General features: G+C 37.4%; 1 protein-coding gene across 1 annotated transcript in view; it reads right to left on the reverse strand.

Annotated features, from left to right (window-relative positions):
* Window positions 1–25,328, reverse strand: part of tspan9a (tetraspanin 9a) — an 89,600-nt gene that overhangs the window by 16,614 nt on the left and 47,658 nt on the right. The window contains exon 2 of the mRNA XM_082181847.1: window positions 2,714–2,944. Within this exon, the coding sequence (XP_082037973.1) occupies window positions 2,714–2,944 (231 nt within the window). The remainder of the gene's footprint in view (window positions 1–2,713; window positions 2,945–25,328) is intronic.

A 25,328-nucleotide genomic window follows, 5' to 3' on the forward strand; every position in this document is an offset into this window, starting at 1 on the left:
CTGATGACCGTTCCTGTCAGAGTCCATCTGAAACGCAGATTCAGGCCATCTGAAAGCCTTTACGACACTTGTTTATTGAACCTCGACATTGACAGGTCTGCAAAATAAGTTTCCTTCCTCCATTAGAGGAGGACGAGAGCGATTGGGTTGTCTACGTGTGGCCTCGCCAACCGCTGAATGACAATCTGTGTATATGTCTGCTCTGCCATGACTTTACTCACTGGTCTGGGACATATGGGGTATGTAAATAGGGCAAAGTTGAAGGAATGGATGTGAAGACTGCAAAAGCTTTGAAGGTTCTTCCTTCCTAGACCTCTGTGGGAAGAGAGCGCTGCACCACATCCAGGAACATGGGGCCAGCTGCTTAGATCTCAAACCCAAAGATGTGAAAATCTTTCTCTGATGTCTCAGTCTCCCTCAGAGCTGGGGACACAGCATATATACAGCATAGATAACGAAATCTAAAGGTCATGCCATTCGAAATTACACCAGTCCTATCTAATAGGCATTTAGGGAACCGTCAGAACTGGAGATTGACATTAAAAAGTAATAAGGAGGAATGGTGGTGATGATTCTGGGCTTGACTAAGTTATGAATTCTCTAAGCGTCTCTTCCTTCACTTGAACTGAATGAAACGATTTTTTTTATTTTTTTATTACAGTTAAAGGCACAGTATGTCATTTTTGCCACTAGAGGTCGCATATTCAAAAGTGTGGCTTGATGACACTGTGGCCCGGTCCCAAATGGCACAATTCATATGCACTTTCGGTCTTGTGGACTTACAATGGCTGCCGCGTGTGCGTGTCCGTTAAATCCGTGAGACCGTAGGGTGTCCCATTTGTCAATTTAAGCCCCAAAAGGATGCGCGCGAGCGCCCCCTTTGCGGTCGATATGCGCCCTCGATGCGCACTTTTGCCGAGCCCGCACTGATGCGGACTCCGCAGCAGACTTCTTCCCGACAGTCAAAGCGGCATTACGTCACGAAAGTGCGGACTCCTAGGAAGACCACGAGTGCTTAGGGTGCCATTTGGGACAGGGCCTGTGAAGGAGCGTTAGATGATGGGAGTTAGGGCTGAACGATTAATCGCAATAAAACCGCACGCGATTTGGCAAAGGCTGTGATTACTTTATGCGCAGCTTGTCAGTGGAGTGCGGCTTATTGGTAGTAAATACTGCCCCATTTGAATGCCAGAGAGCGCTCTCATGCAATCACGATTAATATGCCCCGCCGCAGAAGTACAATAATGCGCATCATTCCAGGAAATCCCAATCGCTGTAGCTGAATAAACAGAAGAATGAAGCGCTTTGATTAAACATGACTTATAAATACACGACTGCCTTATTTCTGTGTAAGAAGGCACATCATCTCACAGAAGGATGCTCAACTGTCGTTATGAAGTGAGTTTGGAGTAAATGCATGTTATTAAATGTTGTCTGTTGTTGGACAAGAGATTCATAAATGCTTCATGTTTTGGAAAGATGTTTGACGCGTGTTGTTTTTTCAAATGCACGTTATAAGTGACTCAAACTCACAGTGCTTTCAGATGGAGCAGCGTTTACATAGCCGTACATCAATGACAAGCTGCGCATAAAAAAAAATAATCGCAGCCTTTGCGATTTTAAAATCGCAATAAGCCATCTCGATTTAAGTGCGATTACATGGAAAGTGCGATTAATCGTTCAGCCCTAATGGGAGTTGTCGTCTTCACCTCCACTACCGATGGAAATCAACTACAACTTCCACATTTTTTTTATGAGACTCACTGTGTTGCCAAGGTTTATATGGCAGTAAAAGTGGATACAAGGCGTCCACAAGCATATAACACAGTATTCAATGTCCCAATACAAAACAGATGACGGATACATTATTCATTCCTGTAAATGACTGAAAAGCATGGAGAGTGACAACCTTATTCAATTAGACTGTGTCTAACCCCATTAGCAGAATGATCAGTGGTGTTGGGAAGAGAGAAAGTGAGAATGAGAGTAAAGTCAAAAAGAAGAACAAAGACAGTCAGAGGGGAAAATAGAGAGGCATGTGGTTTAACTCTAGTTCTGAACTGAAAGCCTTGAGTGCGATCAGGAGACTTATTTGGCAATGCAGATAATTAACAAACCTCTCTGGTAACAGTTTACTTTAAGCCTGTATGTAATACATTATAAAAAGTATTCATAAGGCATAATATGGTTTCACTTCACATCCTGACAGGGCTTATTTTGGGATAATGACTATCCGGCTGTACAATATCCTGCTTTTTACACAGCTACTCGCTGAATAAATAAATAAAAGGACATGAAATGTTAATTTGGCTGAAATGATTGTTTTATGTGAGAAGAAAGAGACGGCAGACCAATACAAGAGACATGAAACTAGCACAGTCATGTAGGAAACTGTAAATTGACTTGGAAAGCAGTTGAATATACAGATTAGTGTGCATTTTGCAAAAATAATTGTATAACGCAGAATGATTTTATTCATACCTCATGTCTACTTAATGTGCTTTAATGCAATTTCTTATGCATTACACACTAACACATAACTATGAAACATTATTACAATGCATACTAATATTGTGGTTAAAATGATTCACAAGAGCATGCAATTGATTACAAAGTATACTATTTTTAATGCATTGAGTGCATGTTAATGCACCTTAAATGAATGCATTATACTTTTTCTACATGCAACAGGTCTGGTAGAGTGTTTTTACACTTCGGGAATGTAAAAGTGTGTAGGTGTGGCATAACTCACGCTCAGAAGCAGGCACTTGTTTTCCTTGATGGCGCCCAGGCATCCGAGGAAGCCCGTCACCATGACGATGGCGCCTATGGCGATGACCATGTTGGCAGCAGAGAGGGAAGGGAAGGAGGGGGAGAAGGTGGCGAAGCTGCCTTGAGACACAGACAGCCAGATTCCAACTCCCAGCAGCCCACAGCCACACAACTGCAGAGAGAAACAACAGATTATGAGATATTGATGCATTCAGGAACATCGATTCAGCGAGAAAGCTGTCATTCTGAAAAACATCATTCATTATGAACCACAAAAAATAACTGAAACGTAGCTTTCCATCCCGTGCAGACATCTAAGTCGAAGCCTACAGAGGTCCAATGGAAGAAATAAACAGCAGAATAGTACAGTGAATTACGATACTATTTTCCATGCCAATAGGTTCCACTAGGGGGCGCACACACCATGCAAACTTTGTCCCTTGAGGGCCACACTGTCATTTTTGATGAAACACAGACTGTCCATTGACATTTGTGTGTAGACAAGAGTCCAGCTGTGTGACTGCTTTGGCATATTTGTATTATTCACAGGGGTTCTGATTGACAACGCTGAGAGGAGAGGCTGTTTTCCTCATCAATCTGTGATAAGGGCAGGAAGGAACGACTGACATTTCCTTCGCTGTTATTGGAATATCCAAAGCAATCTCCTCGTGAATAAGGAATCGCACCCAGCACTGATAAATTGGCGGGCGCCACACGGCAAATCAAAAAGCATCAAGAGTGTCTTCCAAGAGTGAAAGCGTTTGTCGCTGAAGTGTTAGCATGTTTCGACAACTGACTAGCAGCACAACGGCGATTAAAGCAAACCAGACATTTTTTTTTTGTTTAAGTAAATAATTAATCGCTTTTGTATATGCTCTCATTCGCTTTCAAGCATAAACGGGCGGTTAACTGCCTGAAAATGTCTTCCAGATTGAAGCAGCAAAGGGATTTGGGTAAGAGACTGAATAAAACTAATTCCATCAGTCATGGTGGTTGAAATTATCAGCACGCTCTTCTGCCGAGAACCTTTCCCACCACGGGCGTGATAAAGAACTCTGTGAGAGACAGAGCCTGTGAGTATCTCACACTTGGCAGGTTAAAAGTGGGTGCTGATGCTCTGTTTGGTGAGGGAGCACTTTAGCCTGAGGGAGAGGGCCATTTTTAATGCCCTGGGTGGTGAGAAACGGCACTGCACTAATGTAACATGGAGAACATGATGTATCAATGTCCACCGTGTGAAGCAGCAAATTGTAAAATAACCTGAGAAGAGGCAGCCTCTATAAACCTTAAAGTAGATACTTTTTTTATTTTGATGCTACTGAAAGTGAGATTGTGAGGGATATCAACACAGATCATGATACATATGTTCAATTCAATACAATGTGATGGATCACGATTTCATAATTGGACGAAAATGGGAGCAAATCTGTGTTGTTGGTTTCAATTTCTCTTGTGCAGTTTGCATCACTTTTGTCCAGACTACACTGCAAGATGTGAATCACATACATATGTGTTCAAAAATGTGAAAAGACATCAATGCAAAGAATCAATATATATAGTGTGATTGTATCAGAACAACCCTTTGAGAATGATTCCATTTACCTTATTGATAATTGTATTTTTTTATTACATACTACTAGTTAAAAGTTTGGGGTCGATATGATTTTTTTAAATAAGTATTTTATGTTCACCAAGGCTGCATTTATTTGAACAAAAATTACAGTAAAAACTGTAATATTGTGAAATATTCTTACAATTTAAAATAACTATTTTCTATTTTAATATGTTTGAAAAATGTAATTTATACCTGTAATGACAAAGCAGAATTTTCAGCATCATTACTCCAGTCTTCAATGTCACATGATCCTTCAGAAATCATTCTAACAAGCTGATTTGGTGCTCATGAAACATTTTACTACCAATTTATTACCAATGTTAAAAACAGTTGTTCCGCTTTATATAGTTTGGAAACCACAACACTTTTTTTTTCACGATTCTTTGTGAATATAAAGTAAAAAATTGTAACATTGCAACATTTTTGTAACATTGCAAATTTCTTTGTCCGTTTTGATCAATTTAATTCATTATTAAAAAAATAATTTAAAATATATACAGTAAATATATATTTTATTTTTTTGATAAAAATAAATAAAATGACTATAATAAATAATAATAATAATAACAATAATAATAATATAGCACTTTTCTAAGCTCAAGGTCACTTTACAACTAAATTTACAACATCCAGATAAATACAGGGTAAAACCAAATTTTTACAAATATTTGTATATTTATATAAAAATATAAAATATAATAAAGAGAACATTTATCACAATCCAGTAATTTCCAAATGGATAAAACACTGTCCTACATTTTTCCCCTTTATTCCCCCCACATTAAATATTCTGTTTCACTTGATACATTATGTTGCAACAATATACCACAAAGCTCATTTGCATTTGAAAAATGTGCAAATTTATCACTAGAAGTTTGCCGGAGCTCTATATTTCTGTATGGGAATGCACAATTGAGGGTTAAGCTAACAAACTAATCTACATTTAACAACACCGTTTTTCAAATCACTAAGCCATTTCGTGTCCATCCATCATGCAGAATTTATGTGTAACAGTGACTGAAGGTCATTAGCACTGGCATGGTCCTACAGCTTCAGCACTGCTTAAAACATCCTCAAACGTTTATGGAGTCAGAGCACGCATGGAAACATCGACCATGCTGCTTACCGGCCCCTACGACCATCCTTCAGGCAATTTCAACTCATTTACCTTATTTGTAAAACCTCTCCTGTGATTGAAACGGGAGCCTGTACCATCACATAAAAAAATCGAGGAAGAAGCAGAGGTGAAACGCAGGGGCAGAATGTGAGAGAACACATTAGAGGGGGGAAAAAGACAGGGGTCGAGGTGTAGCGTTGAGAGAAAGACAGTAAAAAGTGCCCTCGGCGCTACGGCAAAGTCCTGAAAGCCCAGGAAAAGGACGTGAGTGCCTCATAATGGTGCATTAGCAGTGTGTGCCTCAACACATAAATAGAGGCTTTGTTCTTCTCAAATGAGTCTCAGATGAAAAAAAAAAAGGATGAGAGAAAGAGAGACTGGAAGATTCGGGCATCTTGCTTTCTCACTGGACAGACTTAATAATTTAACACCCAACTGAGCTTAGCATTTCAAGAATCTTTTCTTGGCTCTTCTGTGTAGTATTTTTTAGGCTCTCTTTAAAAAACAAAAAAACAAAGCGGAAGACGTCAGAAAATCAATGACACTGTGTTTTTTAAAGATGTCAAATCTCTTGCGTTGAAAAAAAGTAGAAAGTCGTGTGAGGAAAACAAAAGAAAAACAGGGAGAGAACATCTACAACTGTGCCTTTCACCAATTTAACAAAATATTAAGGGGAAAACCTGTTACACTTCTGTTGAACTGTTGACAGAAATATTTCAAACACAGACTTTCGGGCTACTATATTTAGAGTAATATTCATGAATATGTGAAATGGAGATTCTCTTAACCTCCTGATCTGCTTAAAACAGCTTCAGTTATTTAACCACCAGCCCTTTTAGTGTGGACAGTTAAACTACATCAAAATTACATTATTTGTATATAATGTAATATTATTTTCTCTTTTACAGTTTTTCTCAGTCGCTTTGGTGCATTTCTCACATCACTATTTACATTTGCACAACAGTTAATGCAGTTCTCAAAACAATTAGTACAAACTGCAAAACCTAGTACCTCATTCCTCAAAAGCAAGTCTTCATGTCAATGAAAGTGTCAGTGTCATCAAGATGAAAAGTCCTGACACCATTATTTATGAACAAGATAGTCAAATGGCTTTGTCATGTTTTCATTATGACCGTTTACTCTGTAAATGTTTTCCAATGCAAAAAAGTCAGATCTTGGTGACACTACCTGAAAATGCTCAAGACAGCACTATATACTATTTGCACAGCCATTTGAAAAATACAGTAAAGTTACACATTACTGTATTTAGTGGGTAACTGAGTACAAGACACTGAATATGTATGTTTCACATTTTTACTGCATATGCTCTTTGCAATTCTAATTTGTTCACAGCATTGTGCAAAAGAAAAAAATACACCCTTATTTACAACAAACATAAACACCCTTTGGGTAGAGCTGTGCACAACTGGAAACAATATTGCAGTACATATTGGAACTGAACATTGGTTGCAACTAATGCTTCACACACCCCTTCTCATCAGTGAAAGCTGAGATTCACCTGAGAGAAATTGTTCAATTTAGGAGACATTTTCAAAAAAAAAAAAAAAGATTTCAAAAAATGTGTAAAATTTGCATGACAGATTTTGACAACTAGTTCAACATTTTTGTATGTAATGACTCAAGCAATGAAATGAGGACTATTAGTTTTATATGGAATGACTATTCAGCATTCACAAGTATAGTTAATTTTGACTGACATGACATAAGCAAATGATAATGTTATAAAACAGCAGAGAGTTGTATGAAAGCAATTGATGCATGTCCAAAAGCATTTGCAATTTGTTGGAAGGAATGAGAAACTGCTACTATGATGTGCACAAATGACTAAATGTTGTGGAGGTTGAACTAACTGTTGTGCAAATGTAAATAGTGATGTGAAAAATGCACCAAAGCGACTGAGAAAAACTGTAAACCACTAGATTGCACAAAAATTCAGCTCAGCCCTTTTCTTAACAACTGCTTTTGATGATGCACGTGGAAATTTGGCTGATCGCGAACAGCAATCAAAGTTGATTCTGCGCTAATTTGATCTAATATTTAATGTTTTTAAAAATGTTGCAGATTTATGTAGATTTATGCAGATTTATCAGGTCACGATAATTGACATGATAATAAATAACTGGCGGATTTTCCATTTGTTGACATGGCGGTTAGATTCAAATGGTAAATATCATATTTTAAGTTCGGTGTCCACTTTAGCGATAATCACCATTTTTATAATGAAACCATCATATTTAAAAAATATAACATTATATAATATCATATCTATAATATCATATATCATATAATAAAATGTCATATTTATTTGTTACTACTGTAAATCTATATTAAATTATTGTGGGTCTCATCCAATGCTTTCAGAATCTTTACTTTTTTATATTTTTCTGTATTTTGAAAATAAACATTTCAATGACAGCATATTTATTGAACAAAAATGGATTCTTTTATTTATCAAAATAAGCTGAACATAGTACAAACGTTATTAAAATGATTATTTTGAGTGTTAACTTAGCATTATTAAAAACATTATTTTAGCTAATTTATTTGCATCAATACTTTGTGCCTTTTACCCCAAGTGTGGCCAACCTTCAACCTTGCCACCTCATACATTTTTAAACAATCAAACCACTTTTCTAATATATTTCCACTCAAAATCTCTTGCTTCATCAATGTTCAATAAAAAGATTAAAAGAAATTCTGCAATCATACACTACGGGAGTAGTGAAAAGCTAATTTTTCTTAAGGTGTGCCTTTAGCCCCGTTGTACCCTATGTGCAATATATGCCCTTGTTTTTCACATAGACAGTATGTTGTTTACGGTATATATTCATGAGGAAACTGAATCTTATAATTTCCATAAGAATGAGTGATTGCTGTATTGGAGATGGAGGTGTCACTCACAATTCAAGCTAAAGCTGGAGGCTCAGACACCGCTTCAACACTGCCTTAGCGCTGGTATTTCACTGCATCTTCTGAATATGTGTGGGAGAAGCCTTGCATCTCACTGTCAAAGCAAAATTTTCAACAGATGCGCTTCACTGGATTAGAAGCAACATGCAAAATGTGCCTAAGTATATCAATGTGCTTCAAGGTTCGAGTGGATGTGCACGTTTGGGCGCTCTAAATGGCGAGTGTTTGTTTTAAAAGCGCTGCTATATTTACAGCGGGACAACTCTTAACACTAAGCTGTTGCTGGAGTTGAAAGGCAACATGGCAGTTTGCAGACTCCCAAGTAAACAAAGTGTCTCGGAAAGGACATTTATCATGGGAAGCCTGTCTCACAATGCCGTATCCAACTTGCTGTGCCTTAAGCAGAGCCCCTGAGGAATAAACACTGGATGGTTAAACACACTGCCTTTCACCTCACATTTCCCACAGGATGGAGAGAACACAGAGTGTGTAATTTTAAAAAGGTGAGGTATGGTAGACGGTTCTGAAAGTTTGTTTAGGAGGACAGCATCTTGTCGAAGAACTTTTATGTCAAAGAACATGAGGGTTGGAGCTTTGAGAGACGACTCAGTTCGACTGGATAAATGGGGTTTGCAAAGAGGCACGTAGCTTAAACTCAAGGTCAGTGTAATTGAAACTATGGAACGAGTTCTTCAGGAAAGCTGAGGAGCTGAGCAAGAACCTTATCCCATCACTTTGACCACTTTATCAACTGCAGCAGAAGCCTGTTCACTCACACGCAGTCATGCAACTTGAACCTTATTGCAGTCCAGTGATGGACGTGACTCACGCGCCCTGCAGAATGCGAGTCGCCTATATGTCCACTGAGAGAGAGCGATTGACCTTTTCATGCTCTGCCTCAGAAGGGGGTCAAAGTGTGTTTGTCCAGCAAACCAGCGTTAATGAGAGGTTATATCACTCTGACCCACTCGTCTTCACGGTTTATTAGGACACAGAAGCCCTGGAGTAACTCAAAACGGTGTGCATGTGCGTTTTTGAAGGACATTAAAGCAATGTTCCAGGCTCAAAAAAAGTTCAACTTGCTGTGACACGCTGTTGTTTATCAAAGAAAAGAATCTGTTGCAGTCAAATTATTACAATTTAATAAAAAAATGAAAAACGAATTCTATGTATTTATATTTAGGCCTAATAAAAAAATAAATTAAAAAAATTTAAGTTACAATTTACAATTAATAAAAATATTCATCTTTTAAGTATCTGTTTTCTTCATTAGTTCATTTTAAATGGACCTGTGGTGCGACAGCTGATTTTTAGAAAGTACAAATATTTGATGTGATATGAGGTCATAAAAGCTGCATGAGTAATAACAAAATAATTCTATAAATTAAAAAAATATATATAAAGAATATAATTAAATAATTAGCAAAATGCAGTTTAAAATAGGAGCATATCACACAAGTCAACTGACATTAGTCACAGCAGCTTTTGATAGAGCTTAACTTGTATTTAACCCAGAACATTTTCAAGTAGCTGGTGGCTTTAAAAATGGTTTAAGATAGAGTTCATGGATGGCATACTGACGAAGATTAGAGAAACCAAGACAAATAAAGTTGGTAAGTACAGAAAAGGAAAAATCTCATTCAATACATATTGATTGGCATTATTTTGCTTAAAATGAATGTTTATTTTCTCAGATGTGGAGCATTAATAACCTTCTTCATAAGAGGGTGATAAAAAGAAATAGAGGGTGAGATAGAGAAATAGAGAGAGGTTTAGAAAAATGAAGAGAGTTTCACCACCCCAGGGGTTGCGGGCCTATCTTTAAGAAGCCAGTTAGCCGTCATTGATTTTACACTAAAATAAAACAGTCTATTGTAATGAAGACAAAAAGGCTGGTATGCACTCAGGACCAGGAGGGAAATGATACCCCATTACTGAGCGGCCCTATACTGCTTAAATGACCGCTGGCCCTTTATTGCTGGAATAGACTGCAGAAAGTCCCTTGCATCAGGTAATAGCTTTAAATCACATTAATGGGTGTAAGTATACTGTCTGTACAGAAAGAACCAAGTCCTGTAATGTCTCAGTGATAACTGGAATACTGAATTAACTTCAGTATTCAATGTATGATATCAATGTAAGAGATTTGAGACATTCAAACATGTCTTTGATACCATGAGTAGATCAGATGGAGCATATGATGTGATGAAACTGTCCTAAAAGAGCGATCAATATCTGCCTTTCATTTGTTAAGCCACTGCCATCCATCTCCGAGAATGTCATGAATGGATACTAATAAGAAGTCAAGTCTAAATAATCAAATCTCACATCTGAGCAGATAGACAAAACAGATTTAGCTTGAGAGGATGAGATATAAACAACTTTCAGCCATTTATCTTCTATAATAGCAAAGCTTCCCACAGATTTCTAAACAGTCATACAGAGGGGTCTTGCATTAGAAAATAAAAATGTTCAATGAGCTTAATTAAATTGATGAAAGGTTTTTATACAAGGAAATTGAGCCTTTTTTCAAAAAAATTTATAGTATAAATAAATTATAAAATATAATATTATATGAATATGTTTTTACTAAAATGTGTCTACTGATAATATTTTGTAGCATACAAGAAATAATATTTAATTTAGTAGAGAAATACAATTAAACAATATGAACAGATGATAATTAAAAGATGCTAAAAATGTTTGCACACAATTAAATTTGTTGACAAATTAAGTTGACAAAATGTTGCATTAGCTTATTATTTTGAGTGTGTGGCAGTGTGATCCAGATTGTTATATACACACACACACACACACACACACACACACACACACACACACACACACACACACACACACACACACACACACACACACACACACACACACACACACACACACACACACACACACACACACACACACACACACACACACACACACACACACACACACACACACACACACACAGAAGAACATGGTGCTAGCAACACCAAGGTCATGTGTTCGATTTCCTGGGAATGCATGAACTATACTATACCTTCAATTCATTGTAAGTCTCTTTAGATAAAAGCGTCTGCCAAAAGCATAAACATAAATGTAAATAAAATATTAAACTATATCTGAATGGGTCAGCATTTGCTATGCTCTAAATTAAGCTTTAATAAAAAGTCAAAAACTTTTCAAGAAGGTTCCCAGAGGTGAAATTCTCAGGAGGTCAATCAGAACGGATCATAACTTGAAACATTCAATTTAAAATATAATGGACCGAACAAGTCCAAACCTACAGATAAAAAAGCCAAGAATGATGGGTCCAAATTGCTGCTCTTCAGAGGGTAGCCTGCAGCTTCTTTGGGCAATTATTGGAGAATTAATGAGCACCATAACATCCTGTCGTCTCAGTCATGATGAAAGCTGTGACTGTTCTCTGCTTTCCAGCCAAGACAACTTGATCTGTCTCTCTTGGCTCCTTACATGAGTGGTTTTAGTAAACTAATAAAAAAACGAAAAAACAGCTGTAAACAGTCATGACAAATTCACATAGTCTTTGCTTTCGACTAAACCCCCCGTTGCTTCCACAAAGCACAGTTTGTCCCCCCACGGTGAAGAAGAGAGTCGGGTCTTCCATCGCAGTGTCTCAAAGACAAGCTTGACGGTGAATAATGCAGCTGAACTGTGGGGAAAATGTACCGCTGAAGAGAATCAGTAGTGAGCCTTAAAAGCCCACAGATGCACTGTAGAAGATTAAACAGGAATACTTACAGTTTAAAGTTTCATACAGGAGTGAAATTACATGTCACGAAGACATATTAAAAAACAGTTTGAGTGTTTTTGTGTATGTATTCAATGACATGGATATGATTTGCACAAACCAACTTGGGCAATGTGATGTTTTTCTGACACAAACAGAATATTTAACGAGAAAGACTGTAGCGACGCCAGTTTCATTGAAGCTTGGTGCCAGCTTGGTGCTTTCGACATTTATCTTGAATCTCACATCTGACATTAAATGGGCTCAACGACTCAAAATCAATCAGAACATCCCTGCCAATCAGCAGCCAGCTCTCTCAGCTGACACCTGCCACCACAACTCACTTTCTCACAGTGGAGGATGAGAAGGAAAGGGAATTGGAGCAGGAGGGGGGGAAACTATTAGATACCGTTGGCTAATTTGTGGTGCTCTGCTCCACTGATTTCTAGCAGCTCAACAGAATACTTACGAGAACTACAGGCTTTTTAATTATGGATCGAATTTAGGATCGAGGAGACAAATGTAGAAGATGAGCGATTAAGGAAAACATACAGATCCACTAACCGTCAATGGAAGCTCAAAATCAGTTTTTTTCTGCTATACACTACCATTCAGAAGTTTGGGGTCAGTAAGATTTATTTTTAAATACATTTATTTTTAAATGGTTATTTCTAGAGACGCACAATACGATTCACTAATGTTCAAAATGTTAGGTCAGTAAGAATTTTTTTGTTAAAGAGGTTAATATAAATTCAGCAAGGATGTATTAAATTGACAGTAGAGACATTTATAAAGTTTCAAAAGACTGATATTCAAAGAAAAATGTATCACAGTTTCCATATAAATATTAAGCAAAACAACTGTTTTCAACATTGCTAATAATGAGAAATGTTCTTCAGCACCAAATAAGCATTTGAGAATGATTTCTGAAGGATCATGTGACATTAAAGACTTAAAGACATTAAAGACAGCTAAAATAAAGCTTTGCAATCGCAGGATTAAATAATATTTTACAATATTAAAATAGAAAACAGTTATTTTAAATTGTAATATTTCAAAATATTACAGTTTTAACACATTTTTTTCCTATCGAAAAAATGAAGTCTTGGTAAGCATTGCCAATTCTTATGAAATCAATCAAAAATCTTACCGACCCAACACTTTTGAACGGTAGAGTGCATCAAATGACTATCAAAACAATCCCTCCAGAAGCTGTAGATAAGATAATTCAAAAAGAAAGCTTGTGTTTATTTAAAGTAATATGTATGTATGTATGTATGTATGTATGTGTATATATATATATACACACACACACACAGTGGTTAAAGTGGGATTTGGCAGGTGGGGGAACCCTCAAATTTTGTGTAGGTGCAACAGGGGAAAATGACTCACCGTGGGACAACATATTGAGTATCGTGGTATAGCAATACTTTTTTGAACAAGAGTGTCACTGTGGCACTAACTATCACAATACTTATTTACTTGATATTTGAATGTTTTTATTTTGGTCCATCTACATCTACACTGATATGATGACGATACTATGTTAAAATTTACTGGGCTGAAAATGGACTGAGACAAAAATTCTGCCCTGGCACTGTAACCACACCAGCCCATATTACCATCCACAGCCCACCCAGACCGCATTCAAATGTGAGGTAGTATGGATTTGCGGGCATGCTCCCCCAAGAAAATTTGGATTTCTCTGACCTACATATGAGCAATTTGTTTTTATCCAAAAATGGATAAGAAATAGCTTTAAAACCATGTCAGTGGGCATTCGATTATTCGTCAATACCTGCTCTCTCCTCATCTCCACCAGTCTTTCTTTTTCTCTCAGTCTCCTTATCCTGCCCTATTTCTTTCCCTCCTAAAGCAGAACTTTGATTGATAATCTTTTCATTTTCGTCTGTGTCAGTGAAGAAAGTAAACTCAACTGATATTTATGTTTTTATGAATCATTTTCTTAGACAAGTTATTTGACTCAAGGCTACCAGGAAAGCTGTAGCCTAAGTCAGCATTGCCAATAGGAAATTTCTACAATCTTTGGCATTTGAAAACGTCTGTTTTTAAATGTTAAAAGTAATTTAAAATAATACAAATTATAGGCTACGTTTACTGCAGTTGGTGGAATTGGCAGATGTTCCCATAGGCATCATGCGCTGTGGAAATGCGTCAAAGCATTCTCAGGTATAAATATGCAGCTATAACGCACGTAGGTGATTTTGAATGAATATTTAATGTCGATATACAATGGTTACATAATGTGAAAACTAATCCTGCTATTGATATCTTTGTAAGACTGCAGACCCTATAGAACAGTGGGAAGGGCAAACAAATGTCCGACGAATATCGAACCTAAAACTAACTTTACTGCGCTCAATCACCGTGAGTGCATTTCACGCATTAGTAATCACTGGTGTTCAGCGGGGAGGGGAGGAAGGACTTTGTCTGCATGCATGAACCGGCGTAGATGCACTCAAATCAGACAGGAGAACCGTGACTTAAAACATAACATCGGGAAGCGTGTTTGCCAACCATCAATACCCTACCATCGCGCTATCATTGATATTAATTAATCTATTTATTTATTTATTTATTTATCTGAGGTGCTATATATATATATATATATATATATATGGCACAATACACAAGGAATACTCTTAATCCCCTCACTGTCTCATAAAATAAATATTGGTACTGCAGGTGTCAGTATGAGTGCCAAACTTTAAAAAGCTTTGAACACACCATCAAAAAATGCTGCAAGAGTTATAAAGCTTAGGGTCCCCAAGACAAACAGATGTTGCTGCTCTGGGCAAACAAACAGCAAACATTATTTTGTCCGGCCTTGAAAAGGCTGCACTCTCATCACAGGAAGAGACACAGGCCTGGAAAAACCAAAGGGGATGTTCAGGCAGAGCCAGTACAGAAGAGCATCAGATATGGGTGCAAAGAGCCCAGGAACATGAGCAGTACTGGACTCAGAGGACCAACAATGGCAGAGGACACGTCCAGCACAGTTACAGAGCTGAAATAACTCTCTATAGTACTGCCTGACACAAGATGCAACAAATTGTTACAAAAATATCTATATATGACTACAAAAATAATAATAAAGTATATAATATAAAACAATAAAATATAAACAAATATAAAACTTAAAACCCTCCACAACCCAACTGCATTAAAAATGAAAATGCCACTACATACAGTAGCAATAACACTTTACAATTTTAAATGATACCAGTTAGTGGCAGCTGAAATAAAGTCAAAATAGAAAATCCACATGGATAGAGTGGAAACTAAACTGCTAAAATACTGACAGAAACTAAATAAAAAATATAAAACTAAAATAACCCTGGAATGAGACATTAAAGCTATGGCAGATGGGAATAAATAATAAACTATAAATTGCACACACAAAAAAAAAAATATATATATATAATAATAATATAATAATATAATAATAATAATAATATATATATATATATATATATATATATATATATATATAATTATATATAATAATTATATATATATATATATATAACCATTTAAATTTTCATTTGTTTCTCACACAAAGTTATACGGCTTCGGAAGACTTGTATGGTACTTTTTGTCATCTTTGGAGCTCACCAATCCAATGTCCCATGTACTTTTTTGCAAGTAAAAGAGCAGCCAGGACATCCTGCAAAACATCTCATTTTGTATTCTACGAAGAGTAAATAAGAAGCTAAGCGAAGTCATATAGGCACGTAATGACACTAGGGTGAGTAAATGACTATCATTTTAGGATGAACTTGCAGTGAGATAATGACTGTGTGTGTAGCAACAGGTTATTAGTAAAAGTTTTTAGTGAGTTTAGATGTCGACCATTAGTGCTTGCGGCGTGTTAACCCCTCCACAACAGTCACTCCTGTGAACAGCAACAGAAATTCTAAACTTTATATAAATAAAGGGTTTTATCATGGCAGAGGTTCTTGTGTTTGAGGAACAGCTCTTGTTATTGGAATTCTTCCCTTATTCAACACAATGTGCACATCTATCTTCTAATCTGAGACCTGCTGCCAACCTCACTCTCAAAAACGGTGTGTTATCTAGCAGTCTGCAGACGTAGACCTAACTGAACCGAGCTTCACGAAAACTTAAAACGCCGGATGGGATTTGGAGGAGCCAGGATGCCAATGCATATTTTGTATTCCTTTTCACTTAGCATTTCTGACTCGTCTGACTGACATAGTCATGAGCAGGAAACAGTCAGGAAATTTTCACATTGATTCATTTGAAGGACAGAGCTCTCAGCTGTGAAATCCTCCCACTAGTGCCAACAGCAACCATTTTTGGTTTCAAAGTTCATTTCTAATTCAAAAACACTGTTTGAACCACCAGGTCACAGAGAAAATAAAATGTTATTGGAAAAAAGTCGACTCACTGAAGCAGACTGGCACCTGTCAAGTCCATCTGAAGCCAATGTGGTGATGAAATTTAATCAGAACGTGGTAGAGAGGTGCGCTGGACTCGCTCACCTTGGCTTTATAGTGCTACGATGCTGAGGTGATGAAAAATTCCGCTCACGTATTCATTTGAAGTACTTCAATTTCCCACCCAAGTTCCATCTTGACACACATCTCGAGAGTACTCTACGCTCACGCAACTCGAGTTTTAAAATACAAACATACTTGAGGCCTAAGTGGATGAAATTCAAACCAGAATCAATGCTAAAATAGCTATTATATTAATCCTCTCAGCAGTACTACGTCCATGCAGGATTTCAACGTGTAATAACCGCGAATCATTCAAAGCTGTGATGGATGTGCTTTGTATATCTTGCATGCCCTACATACATGCCAACAGGATGTAAATATATTTATGGGCTTTTATCATGCAACACAAATAGCCCTTGCAGCTACAAGAACAACACAGCATTGCATATCATACCATTACACAGCCCCACAGGAACAGAGCTGCTAAATATGCACATCCGCTTAAGTGCTAAAGGATGATCTCTCTTTCCCTGGAATGAGAGGAAATCCGCTATCAAAGACATACAGCATGATCAATAGTCACTATGCATGACGGCATGTAGTAGCCAACTTCCTTCCATTCTTAAGAGACTGGGACTCTTAGCGAGGTCTTTAGTCTTTAAATCGAGAATGCATCCACCTTCGCTAGTTATAACATTACAGAGATTATTCTCCAAAAATTTGCGACACATGAACTTGTTCCGACGCACACTGACAGTGAATTCTTGCCAGCATCAATGTGACAAGCCTCAGCTTCACTGTTGACTGCTCTTCAGCATGTTTTCAACATTACACAGCGTGTTTTTCAGACTAATTGTCTCTCCTGCATCGTTCACGCCACCAAGCGAACACCGTCCTGGCAGACACTATTTGACATGCATGCTGCATATACCAAACCTCATTCTCTCACTCCCTGCCTGTCTCTTTTTTGTATATATTTTTTTCAGTCGTGTTAAGCAGGAAACAGACTTCAGTCAGTCAAGTATGCAGCACCTTTTTTTCTGAAGTTGGAGCTACTTGTTTTTTCCAGTGCTGGACAGTTTACTAAAACATGCTGTTCCTCATCACCTGCTCCGAGATGTGATAGCAGTGACTGATTAGTAAATGAGCTGATTCTTTTCAATTCACTTATTAAATCGGTTTGCAAATTGCGCCGAACAATTTGTTCGTGAATTGGACTGATGCGATTGCAGCTGTTCTCGAGTCAACAACAACTCAAATGATCCGGTCAGAGCAAGTCTCTAGTTAATGATTCACTCAAAATGAGCCAATAACGGGAGATACTTGGAGCTTGAGTGTGCGCATGACTAAAAACTAGATACTAGTGCAGAATTTTAGGATTGATTATTGTAAATGAAAATCACATTTTGGTCACGACTGTCATTTGTTTGTGAACTAAATCTGCTGTAAAAGGGTGAGATGTATAAGCCCACTGTAATGAATGAATATGGACGTATATGCATTTGTGTATTACTGTCTCAACAGGGTAGGTTTTAGGTAAAGACAATTAAACAAAAGAATAAAATGACACAAATGAATCCCCATGCATCTTGCCCGCTGCCGTAGCTGTTTCAAATGATATAAAACTAGTATGTTTGCATAGCGTACATTCTTCTTAAAATATTATGCATTTTGCCCTTTGCGATGTCTGTTTTTATTGTCACCATAATTATGTGTTGTAGATATTATGTTGATTTTCCAAATTTTTTAATATATGGTAGATTTTTTTTTTTTCTCTTGTTTGCACACTTGAAGTATCAATAACCTAAATTTATATTTTAATATATTTAATGTTTTGTGAATGACAAGTCTTGGTAAAACTTTTTGTGTTTGAAAAGTTTTGGTAGTGTATGAAAAGTTTTGGTAAAAACATTTTTTTTTTTTGCAGATTAATATGTATTGTGTAATATTGTGTAATATACATGTGTATTTGCCTCCACTAATATTCCTAACTAACTAGTGCTGTCTACTTGACAATTTATAATAATTCCTAATGATGTCATATTCAGCAACCCCAGGTACCCCCAGGTATGATTATTAAATAATTAAATATTATTAAACATTGATCAGTAGTTTTTACTTTTAATACTTAAGAACATTAAAAAATAAGTAATTTACTTGAGTAAAACTGAAAAGGAGTACTTAATATTTCTACTGGAGTAATATTTTAATAGGGTATCTGTACTTTTACTCAAGTACTCAATTTGTGTAATTCATCCACCACATTTTTTTTCTAGATTTTGAATGTATGTTTGTTATTTCTAGAGATGCTATAGATTACACTAAAGTTAAACATTTCAGTAAAAGTCAGTAATATTAGATTTTTTTCTTCTTTTTTCTTTTTTTTTTTACAGAAATAACTTTTACAGTCACAGTGTACAGTGAGTAAATGGTAACAGAATGTCTGCTAATCAACTAATCTTAGTGGTTATCACTTTCCACATGACGTTTTCCACTAGATGATTTAATAAAAATTCGCATTAGCAAAAGAATTGCCTATGGCTATGCATCAAGATGGTGTATGCAAACATAAAATTCAACGGTCATAACTTAGCTTATGTGAACACAAAACTAGTTTTAGTTTACAGGTAATCAGTTTTGAGAGTAAACAGACCAAGCGAAAGCGGCTCCATCTGTATGCATGAGGCACTAATGCTGCCGCGGGTGCTAAGGGAATGCTTAGCATGCTGAGACAGCAATAATACCAACTCAATACGACTTTTCCATGAAAACCAGCCTCAAGGTCCTATGAACACACCTCAGAAATAACACTTTCATCCATTGAGTACAAACAAGCTTTAGCAAAAAACATCTTTAGGAAAATAACTCTGCTGTGGTGTACGAAGATAAAGTTTCAATGTTTTGATTTTATCTTAAGAATATCCCCTTACTGTTCTATGTGAAGAAACAGGAAGTCCTTGAGCGAGTCTTGCATTCAAATATTGAACCTGAATTTCTGCCACTACGCTAGCATCCCACTCTCTCTCTCCCATGCTCTCTATTTCAGGCGGAACTCTATATTAATTCCCAAATGGCATAGCTTGGATAAGCAAATAGATATATTATATGTGTGTATGCATGCATGTGATTGAAGCTATTTGCCTCCACATACAGTTTTCTCATTAGGTCTGGCCTGAGTCATGTACTCTTCTCTCCCCACCAGCAGACACACATTGCTCACCTTTGACCTGAAAAGAAGCTGTGACTAATGAAAGAAAGTCCCTCTTCTATTTCATGCGCCTTCACAAGACGCAATCCCATCAGTTTACTAGTAACATGCTAATTATTCTGGCACTCCTGTGAAAATACAATAAGGTTGGAGCCTGTCTATCACTGTAAGTAACTGTCAATCAACACGCCTCAGAGACTCCTCCGTATCTGGATGGCTTTCATAAAGCAGAGGTATTGTATGAATCACCGGGCCTATTCATGAAGTATAATAGGGCCATCACAGAAGAAGAGGTAGGAAATAGAATGAGCTCATGCGTGTCCGCCCCGGTAGTTATGTCCATGCCGAAGCCCATCCAGCAATGTGATATGGAGGGTGACCTCCACCGTGAAGCAGCACGGAAGTCATGTCACATAAGGGGACAATGATGTAGCGGCTATCAAACACCCACTCATGGCCCTCCAGGTCATATCTCACAGATACGGATCACCTGGGTAGAAGTGCAAGAAATTGGTCATGAAAAGAAAAGCCAAGTGTGTCTCAATGCGGTTTTCTGGTCACGCTAATAACGTCAACCTAAGGCATGCAACAGCACTACATGAGGTTTTGATTGCCTTGTTGTAATAATAAAATTGTATTTTATTGCGTGAGGTTAACATAAGGGTCAAGGACAGGGAGAATTTATGAGCTTCCAGTTCTCCCGTCTGACTGATCCAGAATTAATCAATATTCATTATATTCCCTTCCACTCTGGCTGGGCAGTATAACAGCATTTTAAAATATGCCATATTTTGTGCTTCATTTGATCAGTCTACTATTGTCTGCTTCTGATCAAGGTCATCTGACTCTGTTTTATTAACATTTCAGTGGCCAAGCGTATGAATTACAATGGGATGCATCTAGGGTACCGTAGAAAGAGCTGAAATTGGTCAACACTACATAAACAAGCATTCCGCCAGCTGTAACACCACATGCATTAACAGACTCCACAACCACTTGTGTACAGGAATACCAAAGAGATATCTAATATACCAGTGCAGCAAACCTGCAATTGCCCAAAGGCTCCATTCTGTGACAATTTTAGGTAATGTATCACACACTAATACACACCAGCATTGCACAGATTTTGGCTCAAAGAGGCAATGACAGCATGCATGATTAATTCAGCATGGCATTGTGGCAGTGTGTATGTAAGGACTGACCCTCATACCACAGATAATGATGGGTGCTTGCCAAGGCTTAGACCACTGGCAAAATATGATATGCTTGTCGGGGGTCCCATTTGAACAATAAATTATGCAAATCCCTCAGATGATGGCCTCAGATGAAACATTAATCTATTTTTAATATACTAAGCAAGGATCTTCTATATGGCAGAAATGTTTTAACTGGTACAATGATGCATGCATATTAGTAGCATATGTTGTCTATTTTACAATGACTTAAAACATAAATCACTGGAGTTGATGTGCTGAATAGTGTGATGCTGTGTTTGCAATGATGCAAGACTTTTGCAATGATCAAAGACATTCATTCACTATGAATAAGTTGGTGCCCATCTAGTTCCCAAAAAAAAATATATATATATATATTTATTTATTTATATTTATTTATGCGAGATGTACCTAAATATTAGTAAACAATTATACAAAATTATGAACTGTATTATCCAAATTATATAATAATATAACATAACATAACATATTTTTAAATCGTTTTTGCAGGTTTTTTTTTGTTATGCTAGTAAGTGGCAACAAGTGACAATCTTTATGATTGATTAATTTGAATTATTCCCTCACAATTATTTCAGTCAAAATGTTTATTCATTCAGGAACAAAAGTGTGACTATTTTTATGAATGAGTAATTGAATACATTTTTGAGTCTTTTGAAAATTAGTGGATTTAGTGGAATTGCACTAGCATGGTTTAAATCATACTTATCTGACCGTTATCAGTTTGTAGCAGTAAATGAAGAGATGTCATATCGATCAAAAGTTCAATATAGAGTACCACAAGGCTCAGTACTAGGACCGTTGCTGTTCACTCTGTACATGCTACCCTTGGGAGATATCATTAGGAAGCATGGAATTAGTTTTCACTATTATGTTGATGATACTCGGCTCTATATTTCTTTGCGCTCCGATAAAACGCACCAATTCACAAAATTAATGGAATGCAAAGCTGATACAAAAATTTGGATGACTAGTAATTTTTAACTACTTAATTCTGAAAAAAACAGAGTTTCTAATTATTTGGCAAAAAACCTCTGCACGTATTAAACCAGAATACTGTCTTACATTTGATGGCTGCTCTGTCAAGTCTTCGTCGTCGGTTAGGGACCTGGGTTTGCTCTTTGATACCAATCTTTCATTTTCTAGCATCTGTAAAACCGCATTCTTCCATCTTAAAAATATATCTAAATTACGACATATTACACAGTTAGTTCATGCATTCATGACCTCAAGGCTAGATTATTGTAATGCTCTACTGGGTGGTTGCCCTACACGCATAATAAACAAAGTCCAGTTGGTCCAAAACGCAGCAGCTAGAGTTCTTACTAGAACCAGGAAGTATGACCATATTAGCCCCGTTCTGTCAACACTGCATTGGCTCCCTATAAAACATCGTATAAATTTCATATAAATAAACACTCTGTCAGTTTAAATCTAGACTAAAAACACATCTCTTTTACCTGGCATTCATATAGAACATTACATTTCTATTATTCAAATCAGTTAATTGATTATTAGGCTGCATATTAGGTCTGCCGGAACCGGGGACACTTCCCATAACACCTGATGTACTCGTTAAATCATAAGAAGAATGGCATCTACTCTAATGTTAGTCTTTCTGTTTATTCAGAGGTTTACTGAAGTCAGTCGGATCCGGGCCGTATCCAGATCAGATGGTGGACCTGCGCCTGGACCCATCCATGATGCATCCCTGAAGTGCCAACCTCATCCTCCCTGTGAAGGCCTCATCGACACAACAGCCATCGGCACTGATCCTCAACAAAGTCGTCCCCATACCGGCGTGATGACTCCGTCTTCCAACCAGATGGAACTGGATAATATTCTGAATGTTTTGATCCAATCTGACTTCTGACCTGTAATGCTGTCTGAATCATAATAATACACTGTTCGCTCATTGGCCAGAGGAGAACTGGCCCCCCGACTGAGCCTGGGTTCTCCCAAGGTTTTTTTTCTCCATTCTGTCACCTTGATGGAGTTTTGGCTCCTTGCCACTGTTGCCTTGGCTTTTGGCTTGCTTAGTTGGGGGCATTTAATATTCAACAATATTATTGATCTGCCTTACTTAAGGTGGACGATGACACAATTTTCTTCTAGAAACAAACTTTATTGTATTATTTTCATGTTATCACTGTGAAGCTGCTTTGATACAATCTGTATTGTAAAAAGCACTATATAAATAAAGGAGACTTGACTTGACTCGAATCATTTACTCAAACGACTGATTCATTCAAGAACAAATCATCAAACGTAACGATATTGTATGCATAAAACAGCTACTGTATAGTGATATAAAAGAGGTTTTACAGCAATTGATTCGCACTTGTACTGTAACCAGTGCATTAATTTATGTCAATTACATACTTTAGAACATTAAAATAAGATTTGAACTGATATTTGCAGATGCATGGAGTCAAACATGGAAATTTTTCACCAAAAGGGGTCATCATCAAATATGTAAGACATTCTGACAGCTTCTAAGACTTAGTCTCCCTATTTCCAACTAATCAACATCACTGGGAAGGCAAACATCTACATGAAAGGGCATAACTTCAGCATTTTTTTTTTTTAGGCCAGAAGAGGGTAAATTATACAAATTGGGTGACTTTCAGAGAGAAATGAGTTTGTAACTTTGTTTACTGAGACTGTGGCAGATAAGCTGGCATATGAGGATTGGTTAGACGTGAGGCAGAGTACAGATAGACTCGTCAGGACAGCAAGATAAGGGAGCAATATATGATGGAAATTAATATTCATTACATGCCAACAGGAAAAGGTGTGTGTGGAGTTATAATCAAAGACGTCAGTGCTGCCAATATTGCAATATGCTCTGGTAGTGCAAAAAGCAAACAGCTATGTCCTGATTCCTCTAGTATCTCCAGGCCTTTGAACGGGTTTGAAATTCAGGATGGAAAATACTTCCCCATTCAAACAACCTTGGTGTGACCAGCAGAGGCCCAGAGGGAAGTAATTGGCTGTAGGTAGCAGAGGGTCTGGAATGACTGGCCTCTATTCCATATCCGTCTGATACCACTGATCTATTCTGATGCCGTCCACATGTCCAGCATGTCTTTCCATCTCAGCAGGCTGTGTGGGAAGCAGCCCATGGTACCGCACAGTAACTAGAAGTCCCACGTGAAGTGAATCTAATGCACGGACACAAGTAACCCTGACATGACAAACCTCCGTCGGCACTCTAATCTTCAAAGGCCTCATGAGCTTGTGCGAGCACATGGTCGGCGGCGCCGGACATCCTTCGCTGGGCTTTGCGCACATAGAAACTTTAGTCCATGCTAACCTACTTCTTAGCAATGGAAATTTGTGTGACATGGAGAATAATCTTCAGAGGTCACATTGATAACACAGAGCCCCACTAAAACACTTATGCCAGAATGCTGATTTAGTCCAACATATGGATGTGACAGGATCAAAAAAAAAAAAAAAAAAAAAATTGCACGCAGCAAACAATGAGAACAATTTGAGAACTTTGTCTGTCTCTATATTTCAGAATCAAGGTTTTTGTAATGAGTAAATGCCATATATAATCAATATATATGCCTAATGTACCTCTTCCACACTTTAGATGGGACCTTAACAGAACTGAACCAACAACTGTACAGACGATGTGGATTTAGACTCTAAAAACAGGGAGTTAGAGTACAAACTGAAAACTTTAAGAAACAGTAATTTGCACAATCATCAGTTAGAATGACTTGAATATTATATCAGTATCAGTTGCCAAGGTCAGCAAAAATTAAGTTACACATGACAATGCAGCTTATGTGCTCCGATGTGCACCATAAGCGTGTTACATTTGGCACTTGTCAGTCACAAATTGACCTAGTCACCATATCAGCATTTCAACCACAAGCAGTATAAACAACAAAAGCTTCCTCCCTTTGGACCGAAACTGATTGGTGCTAAGATGACGTAAGCCACGTTTGGTATGTTCTGCATGAAAAGTAGGGAGGGTCAAATGGATGACAGGTTCATGTGTCAGAGGTTAGGGGCCAGTCACCTGTGCTTCCTTATACTGGGCCTCCAGGGAAAAATTCCTGGATGTGTACAGTTGGCCGACCCTGCCATTTATGGCCTTGCAGCTGGGTCAACAATTTTAGGACCATGACATGGCAAACCACTGACACAAACTTGCATAGCATGGCAAGTGATAACTGGCCGGGAAAAAAAATCATGATTTAT

Source organism: Leuciscus leuciscus (assembly GCF_965113295.1).
Source record: "Leuciscus leuciscus genome assembly, chromosome: 10".
NCBI lineage: Eukaryota > Metazoa > Chordata > Actinopteri > Cypriniformes > Leuciscidae > Leuciscus > Leuciscus leuciscus.